We start from the raw sequence: 21,625 nt of genomic DNA, 5'->3' as shown, positions 1-21,625 counted from the left end.
AAAGTTGCAGTGAGAACAGTCATAAAATTACTAGAATAAAGTCATAAAATTACGAGAATAAATTCGTAAAATTACGAGAATAAAGTCGTGACATTACGAAATTATAGATTTTATGAAAACTCTAAAATGAGGAATGTCGAGCATTATATCAAGTTATACTTTGGCTCTGGTTTGATAGATAAAGAAATGTTTTAGCTCAGCAGCATCAAATTGGGCAGGAGGTCAAAGTGGACTGAGGTGGCTGTTTGGTGGAGCTGGTTGGCCATATGGTGTCGGAGCTCAAAGCTTTCTTTCTGAAACGGGTTATGATGATGACTTCGTCCTGGTAATATTATTACTTCATTCTGGTAATAATACGACTTTATTCTCAAACTAGAAGAAAAAAGAAATCTCTAGCCTGGCCCTAATACTCTGTCGTAACATCCGTCTCTGCCTGGATACCCCTATGAAAACTTTCTAGAACCGCCACTGCATACATGGGCACAAGTTAAAGCCCAGATTACTCTTAAGTAATTTGTTCAACTGAAGTAATTTTCTATCAGCTTGGTCCCCATCCCCCCTAATCAGAAAAAACCTATCTGCGCCCCTTTTTCATAACGCAAAGTTCTGGACTTTTCTCTCTTTTTTGAAGGTTTTCTTCCTGTCATCTTTAGAAAGATCTGTTTGGAGGGTTAATTCAGACTATATGGATATTCTTTAATGTTGGCTGTTTCTTATTTGGCTGCAGTTGGCCTTTCTGTGTCGCTGCTCCGGGTGTGAGGCAGCTGTCCTGGAGGGAGGAGGCAGGCAGAGGGAGGAAGGAAGCGGAGATAACGTCACGAAGACACGGAGTAAATCTGGCTGAGCAGCGCTTAATGGACGACCCTTGATGCGGGCCGGAGGAAGGCAAAAACTGGACACACTTATTAACATTTTCTCCTAACATTAGAACAAATAAAATATGCATTCCGAAAGCGAAGAGGTGTGACGCCGCCAGGAGAAGGAGGCAGACAGCAGTAGTAGATTTTAATCCTTCATTTTTTTTCCAGAGCTCCACTAAAGCGCAGAAATGGAAATGTGTGGAGCCCTGCTCGGTTCCTCTGCCCACTGATCGCGACACACGGAACTTTTTGTCCACATTTATTTATTTTTCTTAAAGAGGATCGACCCTGAATTGCATCTTTAAGGCGTGTAAAAAAAACACGCATTTCAACCCTCCACGGCATTTCGGAGACGTCGCTCTGAGTGATCATTGAAGCCCATCGGGAGAATTAACAGGTAGCCTCCCTTTATTAAGCCTGCTCTGCGCTAAGATGGCTGGGTGGGAGGGGGCTCCATCTTTTATGGGAAATAGATTTAATAGGAAATAGGTTGATTTGTATTTTTAGATTCTCACATAGCTATAAAACTGCAGTGCTGATCATGCATCCACATCCATCTCCCATGAAGCGCTGCTTTCTCTCCCTTTATTTCTGGCCTGCATCTGGACGCTGCTGAAAGCACATCCTACACATTTACATCTGCTCCATCAGACATGCAGCAGTTTAAAAAAAAAGCCTCTGCACTCCTCTCCAAGCTGCAGATGTGACCATCCTGTTAGTCCCAACATCAGTGCATCCAGGAGGGGTGGGGTGGGATCTGTGAATTCCTGTCTTCTTGTGTTGAAGACACAAGAAGGCTAGATAGAGGTAAAGCCTCCAGTCCTCTGCTCTGCTTTGCATCAGTGCAGGAGGAATCTGCACCAACAGCCCAGATGATGCTCATAAGGAGCTAAGGTTTACACATGAGCATCTGGCTGGACTCATCCAGGCCTGATCTCTGATGTGTCCTCCTCTACCTCCACCTCCTTCCTCAGTCTTTCTCCTCCTGATTGGCTAAACGAGCAGCTGTGTCAGGAGATGGATACCCATCATGCATCCCATCCTCCTTTGGCTTCCATTAGTGCTGTGTGATCCATCTGGTCACAGGCCTCTCCAGGGAAATGTAGTCTACGGTGGCTTAATGTTCTTGTAATCTGAATGGTTACATGTAGAGCTAGATCAAGATGTTGGTGGGGCTCCTCTTCCAGTTGGGATTTTTTAAGGCCACATCTGGGCCTTAAAATGTCCAGAATAGACTTGCAGGCACAAGGTTCTCCTTAGAGTTTGACTATTTTGACATCAGTCTAACTGATCACAGATATGTGCTGCCGATTCTTTAGTCAGATGTTGCTTTTTCTTTCTCCATTTACAATTTTAAACGATAATGATAATAATGTTATGCAAGTCTAAATGTAAACAAAAGAAGCATTTATTAATAAAAGAAAATACTAATGGATAGCAAATGTCTAATATGACCATATGCATATATGCTGATACGCAAGGATGGATCAGCCTATAGCAGTGGAAGAAGAAACAGCAAATATCAGCTGACTCTTTATCATACCCGGATACTAACCCTACTAGCTAACCCTAAAGGCAAGCAGCGTGTAAAATCTAATGTAATTAGACTTTCAGAGAACAAATTGGGAGGAGTTCCTTATAGTGGGATGTAGTTTTGGGTTTCAGGGTGGTGCCGATGTTGGCTGATCCAAACAAACATACTACACAGTACGCTTTGATGCAAAAGGTTTGTACAACAGCAGGAACCAAAGACCACTTTAAAAGAGCCAAGGTCCTAAAAGTCCATCCAGGTAACTCAGAAAGTGATTTCTGGTTTGGCCACGCCAACAGAAAGCCTGTTTGAGTTCACTTCCAGTTAATAAAGGAAAATAAAAATCTTACTAAGGCCTGGGTTGGGGCTAAGTGAATGAAAGCAACTGGAAAAGACCAAGATTAGAGTGAGCCTGAGTAAGACTGTTAAAGGAGAAGTCCAGTCAGCAAGTAATGATCCATTGATCATTACTTGCTGATCATTACCTAAAACTAATATATTCATGGTGATTTAATGAATTAAGTGTTAATCAGTAAAAAAAGTAATAATTTTCGGCTCGATCACTGAGTCCGGGAGCGGCCATTTTTGGACAAATATAGTAACGCCTAACTCCTGACATCTCCAGGTAGTGATGTCACAGTGCGGTAAGCCGAGCGCCATTCTCCCCATTTTACAAACAAAATCAATGGGAGCTACTACTCTGCAATCGACAACAATTATATAAGATTTCCAGAGGACTTAACCATTGAAATTCGCAAGAGCTACAAAGTGACAACGCCCCCATGCATGGCAGTTGGATGTTGTAATACATCGGGTAAAAGTGGGGGAAAAAAGTGTTATTTCACCTTTCCAATTCATGATCCTCCACGGACAGGTTTTTCGTTGGATTGCCAAATTAAGGAGGGAGGATTGGCCACTGAACTTCTGACCAGAGAGAAAACACATAATATGTAGCCAACATTTTGAAGAAGATTGTTTTCAAGATGACTTGGATAATAGCGCGTTGTGACATTGGGACTTGCTCAAAAGCCTCCAGTAAAGCACATTCAAATGAAAATTACTCTTAATTATAAACACTTATCATTTATTGAACAGTATGTAATCCATTTCATATTTAAAGTACTTTCAGAAGTTTGAACTCTGAATATGACCGGACTTCTCCTCTAAGCTGAATACGTCTTGTTTGGAAACTGAATTAGAAACCTCTTGTGTCTGCTAATGTGATCTAATTGAGAAACCAACCTGATATTGAATGTTTTTGACATTGTATTTTATTCAATTTTATTAAATTTACTGTTAAATATATTGTGGAGAAAATTAAGTTTAACCAGTGAATGTAACCCAATCATGGGGGCTTTTGGTGAAATTCTCAAGCCCACCACCCACCTGCAGCCTCTGCACCAATAACATCTCCCTCTACAGTCCAACCTGGACTGTTTGCATTTTAGGTTTTGTTTACTATAAGCTGCAGTTTAAACTGTCATGTCTTGCGGAGGTTTTTGGAGGGTAACAAGATCCAATGATTTCTAAATGCCACAGTCCTTCTCAGTCAAACTCAGATTTGCTTACTTTTAAGTATTTTGAAGAAGAAAAGGGTAGTTTTAAGCTGCCTGCTGATTTGACAGAAGGATGTCCATCTTTTGCTTTGCAGTTTATTCATAGCCCTTTATTTGCAATTTCCATTGTGAATTAAATATCTAATCTTTAATTAGTTTACAAGTTTAATTCCTCCCGATAAGTAGGCTTCTTTAGTGTTTGCTGGCCGGTTGCCAGGCCCGCTAATGCTAATGCTAACCAAAACATCCGTTTTTAAAAGTTCAGATGAAAAGCTACAACCTCTATGTAGCTTCCGAGCCTCTATTTTTTTTAAATCGATCCAGGCCTTAATATATCATAGTATTCCTAAAACCTTACATATTGCCATTTGTGATGCTATACATTAAAAATTATAATTACTTCAAAAAATATGTATCCATGGTTACATTTTTCACCCATGGAGGTCTCCATTTTTTCACATCTGCAATGCATGCTGGGTAAATAATTAGGTTAGGTCTGGCTGGACTGAAACCTACAGAGTAAACACAGGGAGGCTAACATAAACATATGCATTTGTCGTATTGCGTTTGACTGTAAATTCAGACAAAGCCACACTGCGTTACCACCTCAAAGATTTCATGAGCCGTTATACATGACATAACTGGAAATTAAAACCTGTGACCTGCTTGTGATCTACTGTTTACTATATTAGCTAGAGCTAACACCATCAACAGATGCTAATGTAGAGCCAAAATCAAATCAGAAGATAATAAACGACTGCTTAAAGTGACAGTAAAGCATCTTTTGGTCTTTGTAGCACATCTTTCTAATATATCTAAGAAAAAGTTTTGATCCCAATGCTAACCATTAAGAGCCTCAGTTAGAAACTGGAGTTCTTTGTAGCATAGCTCTCCATCTGGGTTAGCATCTCCTAGCAGCAGCTTCTTCAGCCAACTCTCCCCTCTTCCTCCATTTGGTCCTCCTCCTCATCTTTCATCACCTCTTGTCATTTCTACATTCTCAACTATTTCAACACGCTCGGGTTCAAAAGGAAAAAGATTTAATGTTTCTTATTGCTGTTTTTGGCTGGATGGAGCTAATGCTACAGGACCTAGCATACGTCATTTATCCAGAATTCATTACAGTGTAAACAACAGGGTCCATGCGACTATATTTTATTTAAGTGTATTAAAACTAAAAGCTTACAATAAATTTCCTGCACTGTATTTACTCTTAAAATAAATGTTTCTCAAATAAAGACTATTTTTAGTTTCAGTTAAAACTGGATCCCTTTAAATCTGTAGGGCGACAGTGGCGTTGGATGTAGGAGTTTGCCCTGAAATCGAAGGATTGACGGTTCAAGCCCCGACTCCGACTTTCAGTGTCGTTGTGTCCTTGGGCAAGACACTTCACCTGCATTGTCTACTGATGGTGGTCAGAGGGCCCGGTGGGGCCAGTGTACGGCAGCCCCGCTTCTGTCAGTGAGCCCCAGGGCAGCTGTGGCTACAATGTAGCTTGCCACCATCAGTGTGTGTGCATGAATGTAGTGTAAAGTGCTTTGGTCAAGACTCTTGACTTGAATAAAGGCGCTATATAAGTACATGCCATTTACCATTCACCAACAATCAAAAGCTTGACTGATGTTCTTCCTTGTTTTGCGTTTTTTTTTGTTATTTTTGGCTTTTATCTTAGAAATGTAACATTTATCAGCTCTATCATGGAACTACTATGATCTGAGCTTAATCTCACATGACTTCAAATTGCCATTCCCATCGAAGCAGAATCCTGGGTGTCGATGTTGTCATGGTAACCAGAAATAAATATTTATATAATTATGATCCGTCAAATAAGAAATTGACCTTCAAAGTTACAGATAAATATATTGAGTTTTAAAAATTAAACACAATCATTATACACATGACTGCAAATCTTGTGTAAAGTGAAATCTTCTACTGCACCCCCTACTGGTTTGGAATACCTAAACAGCGGCTAAGTTTTCTTGCTTCTTTGGGCTGGATCTGACCGCGACACTGTTAGGACAACAGTTTAACCATGCTCCCAATAACAGGAAGCTGGTGTTTCATATCCACAAGGAGCTAGAAAAACATCTCCAATAGCAGGAGAACGTCAGTAGGGATGCCAGGGATTATCATGAGGTTGGTCTGACCTGTACAAGTCATTTTTTTAAAATGAATTTAAACCAGTTATCTGCTGCCTGGTAATAAAACTGGCAGCTGAGTAGTAGCTTAGTCATTACAGATTATTCTCCCCTGTTAAAACCAGACACGGCTTTACAGTCATAAACAGATTACAAGTGTTTTTCTCACTCTGGCTTCAGTAAACCTAAGAGATTAAAGAGTGTGCTTGACTTAATTATTAATATCCACAAATCTGGTTAAAAAAAGTGCTTTAAGTGAACAATTTTATCTGATTGCTGTATATTTGATTAAGATGACCACGGGATTATGGATTATGAGAGCATCAAGCTATGCATAATGCTTATGGGATTACACTGAATATATAGTCATAGTATACCTGCTTCTACTCTTTGGGTTGGAGCAGGGAGGCCTGGCCTGGAACCAAGCCCAGTCACCTCAGGTTAAGAAGCTCCACAGTCACCTTTGATAACGACTCTGGAAAACATTTGATCGTATTTAAGTTTCTGAAATAAAAATCATTCTCCAGTCAACAGGTTAAAGCTCAGACAATTTCCAAAATGAGCGAGCTGGAGCAGCTTCGTCAGGAGGCCGAGCAGCTGAGGAACCAGATAAGAGTAAGCCTCTTTTTCTTTTTATCAATTAGTTTATCTTCACTTTTAAGATCTGGCTTCCCTAAAAAGTTCTGTTCTGTCTTTTCCCTGCCTGTGATGCACGTTAGGATGCCAGGAAAGCCTGTGGAGATTCAACCCTTACCCAGGTAAGTGACACTGAAAATAGCACAGGAAATGGTAAATGTACTAAATGCTTATTGCACTTTTTTTGTTGTTGCCATAATTGCAACTCAAAGCATGAATTAATCACAATTAATCGATTTCTGAAATTATCCTCCACTATTTTGGAAATGAAATGAAAGAGAAAAAACAACCAGAGCACTAAAAATGGCAAACTATTAGAAGATATAATTTTACATTTAAGATGGAAAAAACATTTTTGTTTGATCCGCTATTCAGAGCACAGTTTAGCTTCACTTGGTTTAAATTCTGTAAATACTCTTTCAAGCAGATTTTGAAGATTGTTAACCTATAAATTTAAAAATAATCTACAGATTAATCGATTAGAAAAGTAATCCTTGGTCACAGGCCTAAATTAATGGGAACATTGAACTTTAATAAACTAAATATTTCTGAAGGAAAATAAAAATCTGTGTTCTCATTTAGATGGCTGCCGGTTTGGATCCCGTCGGTCGGATCCAGATGCGGACAAGACGCACGCTCCGTGGCCATCTTGCCAAGATCTACGCCATGCACTGGGCTACAGACTCAAAGTGGGACACCCAAACTTTACTGCTCTATTTGCTGCAGAATTGTTTTAATACCTCCAATTACATGTTTGGTTTTTAACAGCGAGTTTTAAATAATTTCACTAAAACTTTAAACCTTAATTTTTTGGGATCTTTCTTCTGTTCAGATGTAGACTTGTTTTTTGATTGTGTTCCTCAGTCACTGGATCTAACTTATTCATGACAATTATAACAGATAGATTGTGATTTAAAAAAAAGTGTTTGTACTGATTCAGATTTTATTTTAATTTCTTTGATGCTAGGAAACAGCGCTGTGCTTTAAGACTTAAAGTAACATGTATTTAAAGGTTGAGACGTTAAACCTGCTAGGTTTGATCAGTTTATGTTTTGGAATAGGTTTGTTACCTTTGCTTGGTTTGGTTTCTGCAGGCTCCTGGTTAGTGCCTCCCAGGATGGGAAACTGATTGTCTGGGACAGCTACACCACTAACAAGGTAAAGTCAGAAAAAATAATTTTCTTATGAGGTCCTAACTTGTCTGAACTAGTTGTTGAGTGACTCAGCCCAGCTTCAAGGCAACTATTGCAATGGTCTAGTTTCATCAGTAGGGTTTTATCTGCTTTTCCCCCCTCTAATCTCAGCACCATAGAGATTTTTTCACTTGTAAATGTTAATTTTATTTCATATAATATAAAATTGTTGTTTAAAGGTGTATTGACTCGTTATTTAACTAGAGTAGTATTTCATATTTTTGTGTTTTATGCTTTGTTTTTGCTCATTATGTTTGTAAATAAAGATCTTTACTCCTAAATGTTTGTTCAGTTAAGCAGCTGTTTAACTTATTCTAGGAATCGCCTCTGAAAAGGATACAGAGAAAAAGGTTTTTAGCCAAGCTAGATGTAGAGATGTCAGACAGACTGAGGTTATGGTGTTCAGTTTTAAGCTGCCATTCATGAATCTGCTTGTTTCTGCTTGGAGAAGTGATAAAAAGTTTTTGGTAACCCATGAAAACATGAAGCGGAGTTTTAGACGTATAAATATTCTGTCAACCGGGTGGACTGGATTCTTTTGGGAAGCAAGAGAAACAGACCTGGTGGAAGTTATATTGTTGTTAATAATCATATCTTTCCACATATAATTATCGTGTCGTCCATGAGTGACTGTCTCCCTGCCAGCTCCCTGATAAGCTTCTCTCATTGGTCGACATGCTGCATCAAGCTGCAAATTTCCCATTTTCCAGTTGCAGCATCTGATGCTTTGGACGCACCTGGTGGTCAAAGTAGAACCCCTTAACGTACTTTAAGATGCCGCCATCATTAGGGGCAGATCATCAGCATGGCAACCCCCCACCCTAGGCCTCTACCGGGTTATTTTTGCTCCAACTGTGATGTAATTCACCACCACTGGAGCCGATGGTTGTAAGTAGCGATACCATTATGAGGAAGGTCTTACTTTGACAATTTAGGTCAGGCATGCCCAAAGTCGGCCCTCAAGGGCCGCTGTCCTGTAGGTTTTAGAGGTTTCTCTGCTTGAGCACAGCTGATTCTGATGATTGTAGTTCAGTAAAAGCCTCTTAATCAGGTATCAATAAAAATCAGAGAAACCTCTAAAACCTGCAGGACAGCGGCCCTCGAGGACCGACTTTGGGCATGCCTGATTTAGGGTGTTTTCACACCTGCAGCTTTAGGTCCATCTAAACTTCAACCTGAATTTGGTTCCTTTTGGTCAGTAAAGAGCATTAATCTGCATCTTCTCCTGCATAAGACAGGTATTCCTATTCAGTGTCTCCAGCATATTATTTTAAAGCTACAGCAACGCTTCATATTCAGACACTCTTGTTTGCCAATAGTTATACATGCAAAACAAATAGAGCTTCTAATAACTGACGTACCTCAGTCTCCATCATGAAAGTTGTTTCCATTTATCTTGGTTACTACTTCAGTGGCAGGACTTACAGATTTCCCCCTGTTGTCTGCGTTTGGTCCTGAAATACAAAAAGCTGGTACAGAAAAATTAAGCAATGTATCAATGTTAAGATTCAGAGCTGCACTAGGGGGCGCACTAAACATGTGAAAACACCCTTAAAGTTAACCAAAAAAGGGATGGAAAAATACAGTAAATTATTCTCGCAACAGTATGTCATAAACAAAGAGGGCGGATAAAGAACTCATGTTTTTTTTTTTAAGAATTTGTTGTTGTTTTTTTATTAATGGGGTACAGTTTGCTTCTGCCGACATTTAGGAGTCTTCTTTTTAATTAAAGAAAAATAACTGCTGAACCTATTTAATGTATATAGCATGGAGAACCATAAATTAATTTTAACTGCGCCGATGTCCAGGGTTACCGTATGTGCTTTGTTGGGTTTAATAAACCCCCACATCAGATGTTGCAGAATTTAAGTAGGAATATATTGTCTTTCTTTCCAACTTGTGTTTCTCCGCATTGTATTTTTATTAATTCTGTTTAAGTCTGTTTTGTCAGCTGTTTTCCTGTAAACTGATTCTTCCCCCTGAGCCATGGAGCTCTGCAGCTCCTCCAGAGTAACCGTGGGTCTCCTGACTGCTTCCGTTTGTCAGCTTAGGTTGACAGTATTGTTCCCTCTAAGACTTTCAAACGGCTCGTGCATTCTTAGCACACAAGAAGATCTATGCAGCGCATAAAATAAAGTCCAAGATAAACTCTTAAATTATTTAAACTAATTACATTATTTCTGTATTATTTTGAATCTGAACCAACAATGAAAATAGGAGAATACTGAAAAAAGAAATGTAATGTAAAGAAATTATTTTTGCTTTTCATACTAAATTAATATATTAATAATAAATGAATAGGAAATACATTGATCTTTATAACCTCTGTCACTAATGATCTCAGCCTGCTGAATGCTGCCGGTGCAAACCCGCTTTATGGAATAAAACAGTTGATCTTGGACACAATCTACTTTTCAATCCCAGTTTCAAATATCACCATCAAATCAGTTTTATGAATTTATTCATTTAAGAGAAAATAAAACATCTGTGTACTCACAAACAAATGTTCAGCAAATGTCTTTATTCAGCAGATCAAAAACCCTTAAAGGTGCATAAAAAAATAATCCAACAGGAAGAAGAATATGTGGCTGTGCGAATATTTACCAACCTAGGCTTCCCCAACCATGAAACTCACCGGTTTGTAGCAGCCCTGCTTTCCAACATGCACAGTTTAAGAGGCACCTGTTCTTCACAGCACAATGCTTTTTTTTGCTAAATTAAAGTACAGGATGAAGCAGAAACATACACAGGTGTCATCAGCTCTTTCTCAGATATGGTGACTGAAGCACTTAGATGTAAGGAGCTGAAGGAAACCTCACAGCTTCTGGATATTTGTGCTACATTTTAGGCATCCAGTGCTGATTGAGAAAGAGGATTTAGTTTAATTAATCAAATCATAAACAGCATCCAGAAAGTTCTTAAATGGGCATATATAGACAACTGTTGGAGAAGGGAAAAGGATAGGATATGAAAAATTCTTTTTTTGAAAAACAATCCACTGGACTTTGTTTCCAAGTTGGAAGACGTTTGGCTTCCCATCCAGGAAGCTTTTTCAATTAAAAATGTCAGAAATAGCGTTGAGTTCGAGCCTTTATAGAGTGGACAAAAAAGAAAGCCTTGTTTTCACAATTTATTGTGCAAAAATTGAGCGTTTTAAAAACAAAGTTTCTGAAAGGTGTAACATCTCATTTCCTCCGGAGCAGGACCCTCACCGTAGCCAAAGCAGCACTCCTACATAGACTACACATCTCATTAACAACTTTTTTATTCGGCCAGATCAAACTCATAGATATTGCTTATTTAATTTGTGGGTAGCACTGTTGCCTTGCAGCAAGAAGGTTCTGGGTTCGATTCTTGGCCTGTGGTCTTGCATGTTGTGCCCTTGCATGGGTGGGTTCTCAAAAACATGACTGTTAGGTAAATTGGCTTCTCTAAATTCTCCCTAAGTGTGTATGCATGGTTGTGTGTCTCTGTGTTGCCCTGCAACAGACTGGCGACCTGTCCTAGATGGACCCCGCCTCTCGCCTGTAGACTGCCGGAGATAGGCACTGGCTCCACCGCGACCCTGGAAAGGACTAAGTGGGAGCAAATAGATAGATGGATGTAACTAGTAATGATCCTGGGTTTATAAGAAGTCTAATCATGGTGTGTGGCTTCAGTGTGAACATCTGATGTTGCTCACAGTGGTCCTCAGTGAACTCAGGGAGCATATGTGTCCTGTATGCTCAGACATGAGAAATTAGAGGGAACTTCATTTGTTCACCAATGTTCTTTAACAAACGGACGTATTTAAACTAGGATTAAATTACATGGAGGTAGACTAAGTTTTCTGATTAGAGGACTCCTGAAGCCAGTTTGGTTTAACTGGATTGTATTTAGAGGTATCAAATTACCGTAATAGGGGATGAATGCAAAGGTACCTCACACCTCTAAGGATTTTATTTTTTGTGTTGCCTGAATTTTTATAACCATATATTAAAAAGATGCAGCTGCAGTGAGGCTGAATGTGAAAAAGTCAGAAGGGTGTGAATATTTTTGCTTTTTAGCTATCAGGCTGAAAAGCTGCTTCGTTTCATCACATGACGCCTCTCTCCCCTCAGATACACGCCATCCCCTTGCGCTCCTCCTGGGTAATGACCTGTGCGTACGCCCCCTCGGGGAACTACGTGGCTTGCGGAGGCTTGGACAACATCTGCTCCATCTACTGCTTAAAAACACGCGAAGGCAACGTGAGGGTCAGCAGAGAGCTGCCGGGCCACACGGGTGAGGCGCCTTCAGCGTCTGCTTTTAGTTTCCCTCCTTTGGGATGGAACTATATTCTTGTCAGTTATTGGTTTTAGCTGTGACTCCATCAAACGGTTCCATTAAAACAGGAGCCGAGTTTCAGCTTCATGCTCAATATGAGGCCAAGGGGCCAAAGTTCCCTCAATGAAACATCAGATAAAGACAAACAGCAGTTTTCATCTTGATTTTTCTTTACAGAAATGTTTTATATATTCTATATATTTTTTTATTTAACCTAGTTAATATCAGAACTGCAGTATATAAAAAAAATATGAATAAAAATACAGACACATGAACAAGCTAAACACTGAGGCCCAATCAGGGGCCCCTCTAGTTTATCCAGTGACCCAAAAATACATATAAATAAATACACATTATTTTTATTCTTTATAATTCATGAACATAAGGTGTTTAATTACAATTGTTTTTTACTTATTTTCTTTCAAAATGATATTTTATTATTTACTTAAATTACTACCAAAGTGGGGGTTGGGACCCCCCATGGGGGTCTGCAGATGGTTTTCAGAATCATTGTGATGTGATTCCCGAGGGCCAAAATTTACCATGAAATAAGTAAATTCAACAAATTAAAGAAATTTTAAAAAGATGCTTATTTAAAAATACATAGAATTACTTTGCTTTATATTTATAAATAATTATAATTTGAAATCATTCTCTGTATTTTTAGGGGTTCTAAAAGCTGTTGCATAGTTGTTTTTTAGAGTAACAGGCTGAAATACTTTGGGACCCTTGATTTAATTCATCATTTCAATGTTTTTTTTTTTTCATCATCAGGCTGAAGCAGCTGAAAGTACAAAACCTTAATTTTCGCTGTGGATTATTCTGATTCTCACTGTGGCCCAGATTACCAAGACTATGCAGCAGACTGATAATTCAAAGCAGAAACAGGAAATCTACCTTCAAATGTTTCAAAATAATAAAACCATAAATCTAATTTTTCTTTTTTCTGCCCTGATCTCAGGTTACCTTTCATGTTGCCGCTTTATTGACGACAATCAAATCATTACAAGTTCAGGGGACACATCCTGGTGAGTGAAAAAAGAAAAACTTGCAGTTCAAATGAATCCTCGCTGATCAATGACTGACTCCCCCGCCCTCACAGCGCACTGTGGGACATCGAGACGAGTCAGCAGACCACGGTCTTCTCAGGCCACTCCGGCGACGTCATGAGCCTTTCTCTGTCACCTGACCTCCGTACCTTCATCTCCGGAGCCTGTGACGCCTCGGCTAAGCTGTGGGACATCAGGGACAGCATGTGCCGGCAGACCTTCACAGGCCACGAGTCGGACATCAACGCCAGCTGTGTGAGTGTGGTTGGGAAACAGGAAGTAAAACTACGTGGCTTCTGGTTCTGTTGCTCCTGCTCTGCTCTACGAGTCCAGAGTTTGACCATTTGTGATAAATGAGATACTCGTGACATCACCTCAGAGTGGCATGTTCACCTTCCCCACGCTGGCCAAGAGACGCAGATGATTTGGAGCATATTGTTTCCTCTTTCTTTAGTTAAAGGATAAAAATTACGTAATGATATGTTTTATTCAGGTCTCAGTTAAAACGAACACAACAAAAATTCAGGCGCTCTTTTCCAGGGTCGCATTCTTTTAGTCCTGATCCAGATTTCCAGTGTTGGTGATTCCTCATTCAATACTAGGGAGGCTAATCCTTCCCTGTAAATTAAGTGAAATAATTGCTCAAAGATGCATTCTTAAGCTTCATAAATGTAGTCATTAAACTGCATTAAATCTGCACTGAAACAGTTGATTTTATGAGCATGTGGCACATTAATCAGCTGTTTAATCGGCTCTTTGACGTGATCTCCCTCCGCTGTGGAGCGGCAGGATGCTGCCTGTCAATCTCTATTAGAAATCCCTGTTGAGGTTTGAGCCTCCATGTTTTAAAGCAACCAGGGTGAAAGTAGTGCCCTGATTGGATAACAAGCAAAAATCCGTACCGTCCAGTGAGGCTCTTAAGGGGTCTATGGAGCAGGGGTGGGCAGGGTTGTGAAGCTGGCTGCTTGATGCTGATTGGCAGAACATGCTAACAGATCAGATGGAGGGGAGGCTTTCCTCATGAGACTCAGACGGAAGGAAAACACCATCATTCAGTTAGAACGGTGATCTTGTGCTGATCTCTTGCCGTGGTTTCTGAAGTTTTTCATTTCAGAGTTCTTCACAACGGCTATTTTCACTTATTGTCATAATGATTGTGTTTCAGCATTCATTAATACGGTATGTAAGATTGGATTTAACTGACCCTATTGAGCCACCTCCTGATTTAGAGAGCAGCATCTGCCTCTGATTTCCAGGTAGGAATGTAGAGTGATGGAATCTTTGCCTTTTGGCTCAGCTCTCATTTCACCACATCAGATAAATCAGTCTGTCCACCTCCTCACCCCTCACTCAGCAACAGGACCCCAAGATGCTTGAAATCTTCCACTAGAGGCAGGAACGCTCCCCTGACCTGAAAGGGACAGCCACCCCTTTCCATTGGAAAATCAGGGAACTAACCCCTGGAGGAGCTGATCATTATCTCAGCCGCTACTCTCTTAGCTGCGAACCGGCCCAAAGAAAGAAAAAATGCTGGAAAAGCTGCAATACTGCAATGTGCTGCAAACACATAAATAATGCTAACACACCAAACACGTGAAAAGAAAAAAAATAACTGCAAGATAAGAAAAGCAGCAAACCTGCACCGCTTAACAAAAGTTAAAAACCAATAGGGAAAGACAATGATCTGTCTCTTAGGAAAAATAGAAATAAGATAAATGTATAAAAAAAAGATTCAAAGGGAAAACAAAACATTTATATCCTTCTCTTTTTCCACTGGACGGCTTCCCATTTATGTATTAATGTCAATGTGCTGGTCCCTTATGGGTTGATCATCTCCCCCTGGTGGCTTGGAGCACTTTATCTATCCAACCTTTTGAATTTGTGAAATTGTGTATTTGCTCACCTGGGCCAGCGTACTTCTCAGCGTAGAGCCAACGCCACAATTTTGAGTTTTTATTTTTTTGCTCCATAGTGAGCTCATCTTGTTTAGCAAAGAAACACGTAAAAAAAAAATTGTGCTATCCAAATTCATGTAGAAATTAAATGGTGGTTTTGCATCAACCAAAAAGATAAAAACAAATGTCCTAATCAAAAGTCTTAATGAAAGTGGGTATCAGTGCTTTGATCCTGCACTACTTCTCTGCGAGTGAGAGCAGGAAGACGGGGGCAAAGACAAAGGTCACAAGAGGAGAACGCAGCAAAGCAGCTGCAGTTGTTAAAACACACATTGTTAAAACAACCCACTACTGGTGATTCGGCTGAACGTCTAGTGTCTCATTAAACAGTGACTGATGAAAACAAAGTGAAAATGACAGTGAATCTGAGTATTATTTAGTCAGTTTTATTTCCTGATTTTTCCAGTTTAGATGTGTGTTTAGGACCATTTAGGACCATTCTCATTGAGAATGGCTCCGTTTTTTGTAAAAAAAAAAAAAAAACATAGATTTTTAACTTAATTTAATTTTTTATTTATTTCAGTAATTATTCACTTTCCAGGCAATATATATATATATATATATATATATATATATATATATATATATATATATATATAATTTTTTTTATTCAAATTGAAAAGAATGATACGTCTGAGCATTAAATGTTCAAGTTAAGGATTATAAATCAACAGAAATCTTAGTTCCTTTTCATTTCAAACTTTAAACTGAGAATGTCCGATTGATGCCACACATTTGCATGTTGCAGGATTATCACCAGATAATCCTGCAACATGCAACCTCAGCCCCTCTATTCCTCACCTATTCAGCCAGGCAGACAATTCCCTTTAATGACCCCCTTTCAGAGACATAGACAGGTATGGGGTATTGCAGGCTAACAAAAGAAGCCAAACGTCCCCCATTCCAAAGGGGTGGACCCATTCCGTCCGTTTCATTTTTCATGTTTCTTTGCAAAAACAAGATTTTTTGGGTGCTACTGTATAAAGCCTAAGACTCAACGCTATTTCTGACATTTTGAATTGAATAAGCTTCCTGGATGGGAAGCGAAATGTCTTCAAACGTGGAAACTAAGTCGCTTTGATTGTTTTTTTTTTTTTTTTACTTTTTTGGAATATGACCTGGATGAGTGAGAGTATTCGCCAGATTATCACCAGAGCATCTGTATGTTCTGGAGATTTTCAGCCAAACGCCAAACGCTGTGTTTAGACCTGATCACCGTCACTCATCTGATTCAGTGACAAACATTCAGAGCGTGTAGAAAATATAGAGGTTATTTCACTTCGTGTATATTCCAAAGGTTATTCAGCCGCTTATTCTCCGTTATTTTCCCAGTTCTTTCCAAACGGAAGCGCCTTCGCCACGGGTTCCGACGACGCCACCTGCAGGCTGTTCGACCTGCGCGCAGACCAGGAGCTCAGCATCTACTGCCACGACAACATCATCTGTGGCATCACCTCCGTGGCTTTCTCTCGTTCCGGCCGTCTGCTGCTGGCCGGCTACGATGACTTCAACTGCAACATTTGGGACGCCATGAAGGGAGACAGAGCAGGTGGGCAGAAAAGCATGCAGCTGAGGGCTTAGATGCAGCATAAAAAGTCTGCTGAATGAAGGATTCATGACAAAAAATTCAGCCATCATTAATCATGATGGAGTGAGTGAATGCGTGCCGCAAGGGGTCCTACTTAGTCCACAAAGTTTATTTATTAGCACCCCTGGTAAAGATGTAAAAACCCACAAGGAGGAACTTATTTTTACTGAAACAAAACAAGCTCAGTATTTAATTTAACTATAATTATTCATTTATTTCTAAAGTAGGATTTTTTTTTTTTTATCAAAACCAAACTGGTTGCCTTCATCTTTAAATGTATTTGAATGATTATTTTGATTCCTGCTCAACTTTATTTTAGTTAGATCATTGTTTCTACGATTTTCTAAATGGGGAGCCATGATTTTCTCTCATTATGATGTATAAATAGGAATTTTCTTGCAAGCAATGTTGGATGAAGAAGCTAAAAACAATCTTGAAATCTCACCATGAATGGCTGCAGCACAGAATAGCAACCATTGGATTTGATCTACATGCAAACTGCTAGTTTGGGGGGGTACAAGGAAATAAGTGGTTTTCTACTCGATCTGGTCTGGTATCTGTTTTAATAAGATCTTAATAGCATCATAAATTATTTGAAATTCCATGATAGTTTAAATAGAAATCAGGTAAACAGAACACAGGTCTTGGCTTAATACAGTAACTTTGAGATTTTTGTTAATGAAAAGTGCGGTATAAATTGGATTGATTATTATTATTATTATTGTGGAATAACCAGTGAAAGTGAAAAACCCAGTTTCCATTATCTTCTCAGTCCTATGACTAAAATCCTGTAGAAAACAGAAAAGAGATTATTCCATTTATGATTAGAAAAAAAAACACAGCACTGTTTAATTTACCACCACTGTTTATTTTTACAAAGCTGTAAAAATACTAGTAGAAAAAGCTTTAATAATTTGCAGATAATTATGACTGACATGTATCTGCTACTATAAGAAGAATGTTTCCATTAATCATAATTAAAGGGATCCATGACTAGAGGAGCATTTTGGCTTAAATACATTTTCATTTTTCTATTAACTTAGAAATTGAGGTTTGTGATCTGTAAAAACTAATTTATTCAAAAATTATAAATCATTTCACCTAGGGAGGTTGCCATTTTTTTGCCTCTGCAATGCATGGTGGGTAGATAATGCAGTAAGGTCGGACTGGATGGGAACCTACAGGAAGGCTAACATTAGCAGAGCTGTTTTTTTATACTATTTCTTTTGACTCGGGCAAATTCAGACAAAGCAACAGTGCATCACTGCCGCAGAGTTTGCATGATCCGTCATACATGAGATATCTGTTAAAACAAATAAACGTGATCTGCTTGTGATCTACTGTTTACTATCTTAGGTAGAGCTAATACCATTAGCAGAAGCTATTGTGAAATCAAAATAACATCTGAAGATAATTAATGACTGTTTAAAGGGACAGTCTTTCAGTCATAAAACATCTTTCAAATATATCTGAGAAAATTGTTTGATCGTGATGCTAACCGCTAACAGCCTCAGTTACAAACTGGGGTTCGTTTCACGAAGCAGGTTGAACAAACTCAGACTAAAATCAGCAACTTCAAACTGATCTAGCCTAATGTCAGAACCGGAAAGAGTTTTTGGGTTCACAACAGTAAGCCGCTATGAATTAGTTCAGTCAACTCTAATTAGGTCCACTCAGAGTTAAGCGCATGTGTGACAAGTTTAAAATGCCATCATCAGAAGAACTCCGAATAGACGAGTCACCATGACAACAGGCAACAGGAAGTGCCTATTTCACCCCACTGGAACTAGACATTTTAATTAAGACGGAGAATGTGTTTTAAAAAACAGAGAAACAGTGCTACAGCAGCAAAGGAGAGGAAGATAGCGGAGGATAAGATAGTAGCTCAAGTTAATGAGTAGGTTTATTTGAAGTGGCTATGGCAAGCCATTTTTACATTTATTAAAAGCCATCTCCCCTCTGTTGTTCATTTGTAGATTACTAAAATAAGATTCTTCCTGATATAAATCACATACCTAGATTGAACTGTAATAATATATAGTCTACATTACATTTATATGAATTTCAGAATATAAAATTATACTAGTAAGAATTAAGTTTTATATACCTAGATATGTTTATACATTTTAAGTGGCCATTCTGAAATTTATCAGCTTGACTGAATGATATCTGGAATACATTTCTTTATAGTCAAAATAATTCAAATTCTGACCAGTAACAATTGGAATATGGAGAACTCAAATTAATTTTTAGACATCCAGATTGTTTATTCTAGATGTGAGGGATGTCATTTAGTTTGAAATGGTCATTTTGACAGGGAAAAAATGTTTTTTTTTTTTTTCAGAAATCAGGAATACATATGAAAATACATATACAGTAAAAATAATACATATCAAACCAGCTTGCTATATGCTGTTCTCACAGGCTATAGGACTTGTTCATCATGTCATGGGTTCTCAGTTTGATTCGGTCTTCCATAAATACTCAGTGACTGTTTGCAGCTGCTTAAGATGTTATCATCCCAATAAATGGTCATTATTAGCGGTTAGCAGTCCCATAGAATAGCTTCAGAATGTGCCAGTAGGCTCATTGGGTTGTTTTCACTGAAGTAGTTTCTTTTCTACCCCGCGGAGCTTCATTACTCTATTTATATGTAATCTGAAAATATTTTCAGTAGTTCCAGAGCCAGTGAGGGGAGATGAAAAACCCGTCAATCATTTCAGAAACACCCAGATTACCTGCACAATCACTTAGATGGTAAAAAAAATAAGGTTGCTGCTTTGAAATTGCAAGTTTATTAATACCAGCAAAAGGTTTGTCCCATTATTGAAAGGTTCATAAATAAAAAAACAAAAACGCTTTGCTACTGTAGTGTGTTTGTGTCCCCCCTGCAGGGGTCCTGGCTGGCCATGACAATCGCGTGAGCTGTCTGGGCGTGACGGACGACGGCATGGCGGCGTGCACCGGGTCCTGGGACAGCTTCCTAAAGATCTGGAACTGAAACGCGCACATCGACTGGAAACACAAGCACGTCTAGCATCCCTGCACACACACAGTTCCTGACATTATGCCCTCCGTACCGATACTCTAAGACTTAAAACAGCCAAACAGCAACATTTTACTGTACATATTATAAAACATCGTAGGTGCGAGTTTACCCACCCACCCCCTGCACATCCTGACCCACAATGCTTTGAATAGATGACATAAAATAAACACACCTCTACATACAGAGTAAGTTTTGTTCCATTATTGCTGCAAAAAACACTTTTTGTGATTGGAAATTTTGAAAATATAAAAAATAAAATTAGGATCTAGAAATAAAACTTTGAAAAAAGTCAAAATTAAAAATGGGTTTTGAGCACAACTTGGGTTTTTTCTTTTATGTTATGCAAGTTTTTATCTAAATTGTTCTTTTTCAGATTGAATCTTATGAATGGCATTCTTTTTAAATTACATTTTACACTTCTAGTCTCTTTATATCAATCCCAATATAAATATTTTTGCTAACGTTCATGCAGACCAATAGAAATCGGTCTTTGCTCCTCATTCAGAGGAAAGCCCCAAAGGGAAGAGATAATAGGATCCGTAAAAGACAACTGGAAAGAATGCAGTTCATTAAATCCAATCTGAAAAACATCAATTAAAAAAATATATAAAATTGAAAACATTAAATTTGAAACTTTTCCTTTCGGATATCATTTTTATTTTATTAAAAAAAAAATGTTCTGTGCTTTTAATAATAATGGAACTAAATTCACTCCATATCTTCATTTACCCACTGCTGATTTAAATACTCAGCAAAACCTGTTTATATCAAATGTGACCAAATACAGCTGAAACATCAGTTGCTTGAATGAAAAAAAAAAATGTAAAAACCTCACAGGAATCACCTTTACCTAAAGCCTTTTAAACACATCTGACACCTAATTCACACATTTCAAACGCTGCTCCTCCCGAAAGAGAAGATCCCCCAACGGACGGTTCTGCCTTTGTTTACAGCGAACTTCATCTTCTTTCTGTGGTCATACGACTTCAGCACCACCGGAGGGACGAAGGAAGGATCTACAGCCGCTTCACTGAGGCTGCTCAGATCCTCTTGTCATGCTTTATAGATCTGTACGCCCAACATGCTAGATTTTAGTTGAATTTTGTTTGTTTTTTGTTTTATTTTATGTGTTTTATTCATGTTTTCCCTGTGTGCCTCAGATACACTGAAAATGATAGATAATAATCGGGTAGTTTCAAATGATCTTGGATGACAGCAGGATAAATGACAGCCTACAGAAAGCCAGTATTCAAACTTTAAATCTGTCATTGATTATTTGGAAATTACCACAGCATAACTGTACATAATACTAATAAATAATAGCCTCGCCTGAAAGCTGTCATGGTTTCTTTTGGCGATGAATCATTTTCTTCCATTTGTTCCCTGAACTGTTATTGTTGCCTTCAGCCACAAGGGAGCGCTGCACTACTTCACGTGTAGTGAGTCATAGGAAGGGCAACCAGTGAACTGGAGGGATCTGCATTCATCTAAACTTCATTATAAACATGATTTTATTGCCTTTTTTAATTTTCTTTTAGGTATTGTCATTTTTAAATCTTTATAAATGCTTAAAGAAGAACAGAATAAAATTCAATTTTAAACTGAGTAGTTATTTTTTCAGAGGACGCTTAGGGCCCTCCATGTGGTACTGCAGGGTCCCTTGTTGCCTATGGGCACCGCGTTAGTTACCCCGGTTCTAGAATGTAAAACTAAGGCTAGTCCTTCTAGAATTTAGAACTAGAGCTAGTCCTTCTAGAATATAGAA

The 21,625-nt window shown here is 38.7% G+C and overlaps 1 protein-coding gene across 1 annotated transcript; it reads left to right on the top strand.

The window, feature by feature from the left end:
- Positions 1-1,011: 1,011 nt before the first annotated feature.
- On the top strand, positions 1,012-20,067 carry gnb2 (guanine nucleotide binding protein (G protein), beta polypeptide 2). The gene is made up of 10 exons (XM_038278748.1): positions 1,012-1,257; positions 6,613-6,700; positions 6,805-6,843; positions 7,304-7,410; positions 7,816-7,879; positions 12,015-12,177; positions 13,181-13,247; positions 13,322-13,523; positions 16,556-16,772; positions 19,706-20,067. The coding sequence occupies exons 2-10, from the start codon at positions 6,644-6,646 to the stop codon at positions 19,810-19,812; spliced, it is 1,023 nt and encodes a 340-aa protein (XP_038134676.1). The 5' UTR covers positions 1,012-1,257; positions 6,613-6,643; the 3' UTR covers positions 19,813-20,067.
- Positions 20,068-21,625: the final 1,558 nt, after the last annotated feature.

This window comes from Cyprinodon tularosa, unplaced genomic scaffold (assembly GCF_016077235.1).
Source record: "Cyprinodon tularosa strain WSP-4 unplaced genomic scaffold, ASM1607723v1 ctg1017, whole genome shotgun sequence".
In the NCBI taxonomy this organism is placed as follows: domain Eukaryota; kingdom Metazoa; phylum Chordata; class Actinopteri; order Cyprinodontiformes; family Cyprinodontidae; genus Cyprinodon; species Cyprinodon tularosa.
The sequence above is the reverse complement of the archived record's forward strand: the minus strand, read 5'-3'. Positions and strand labels throughout refer to the sequence as shown.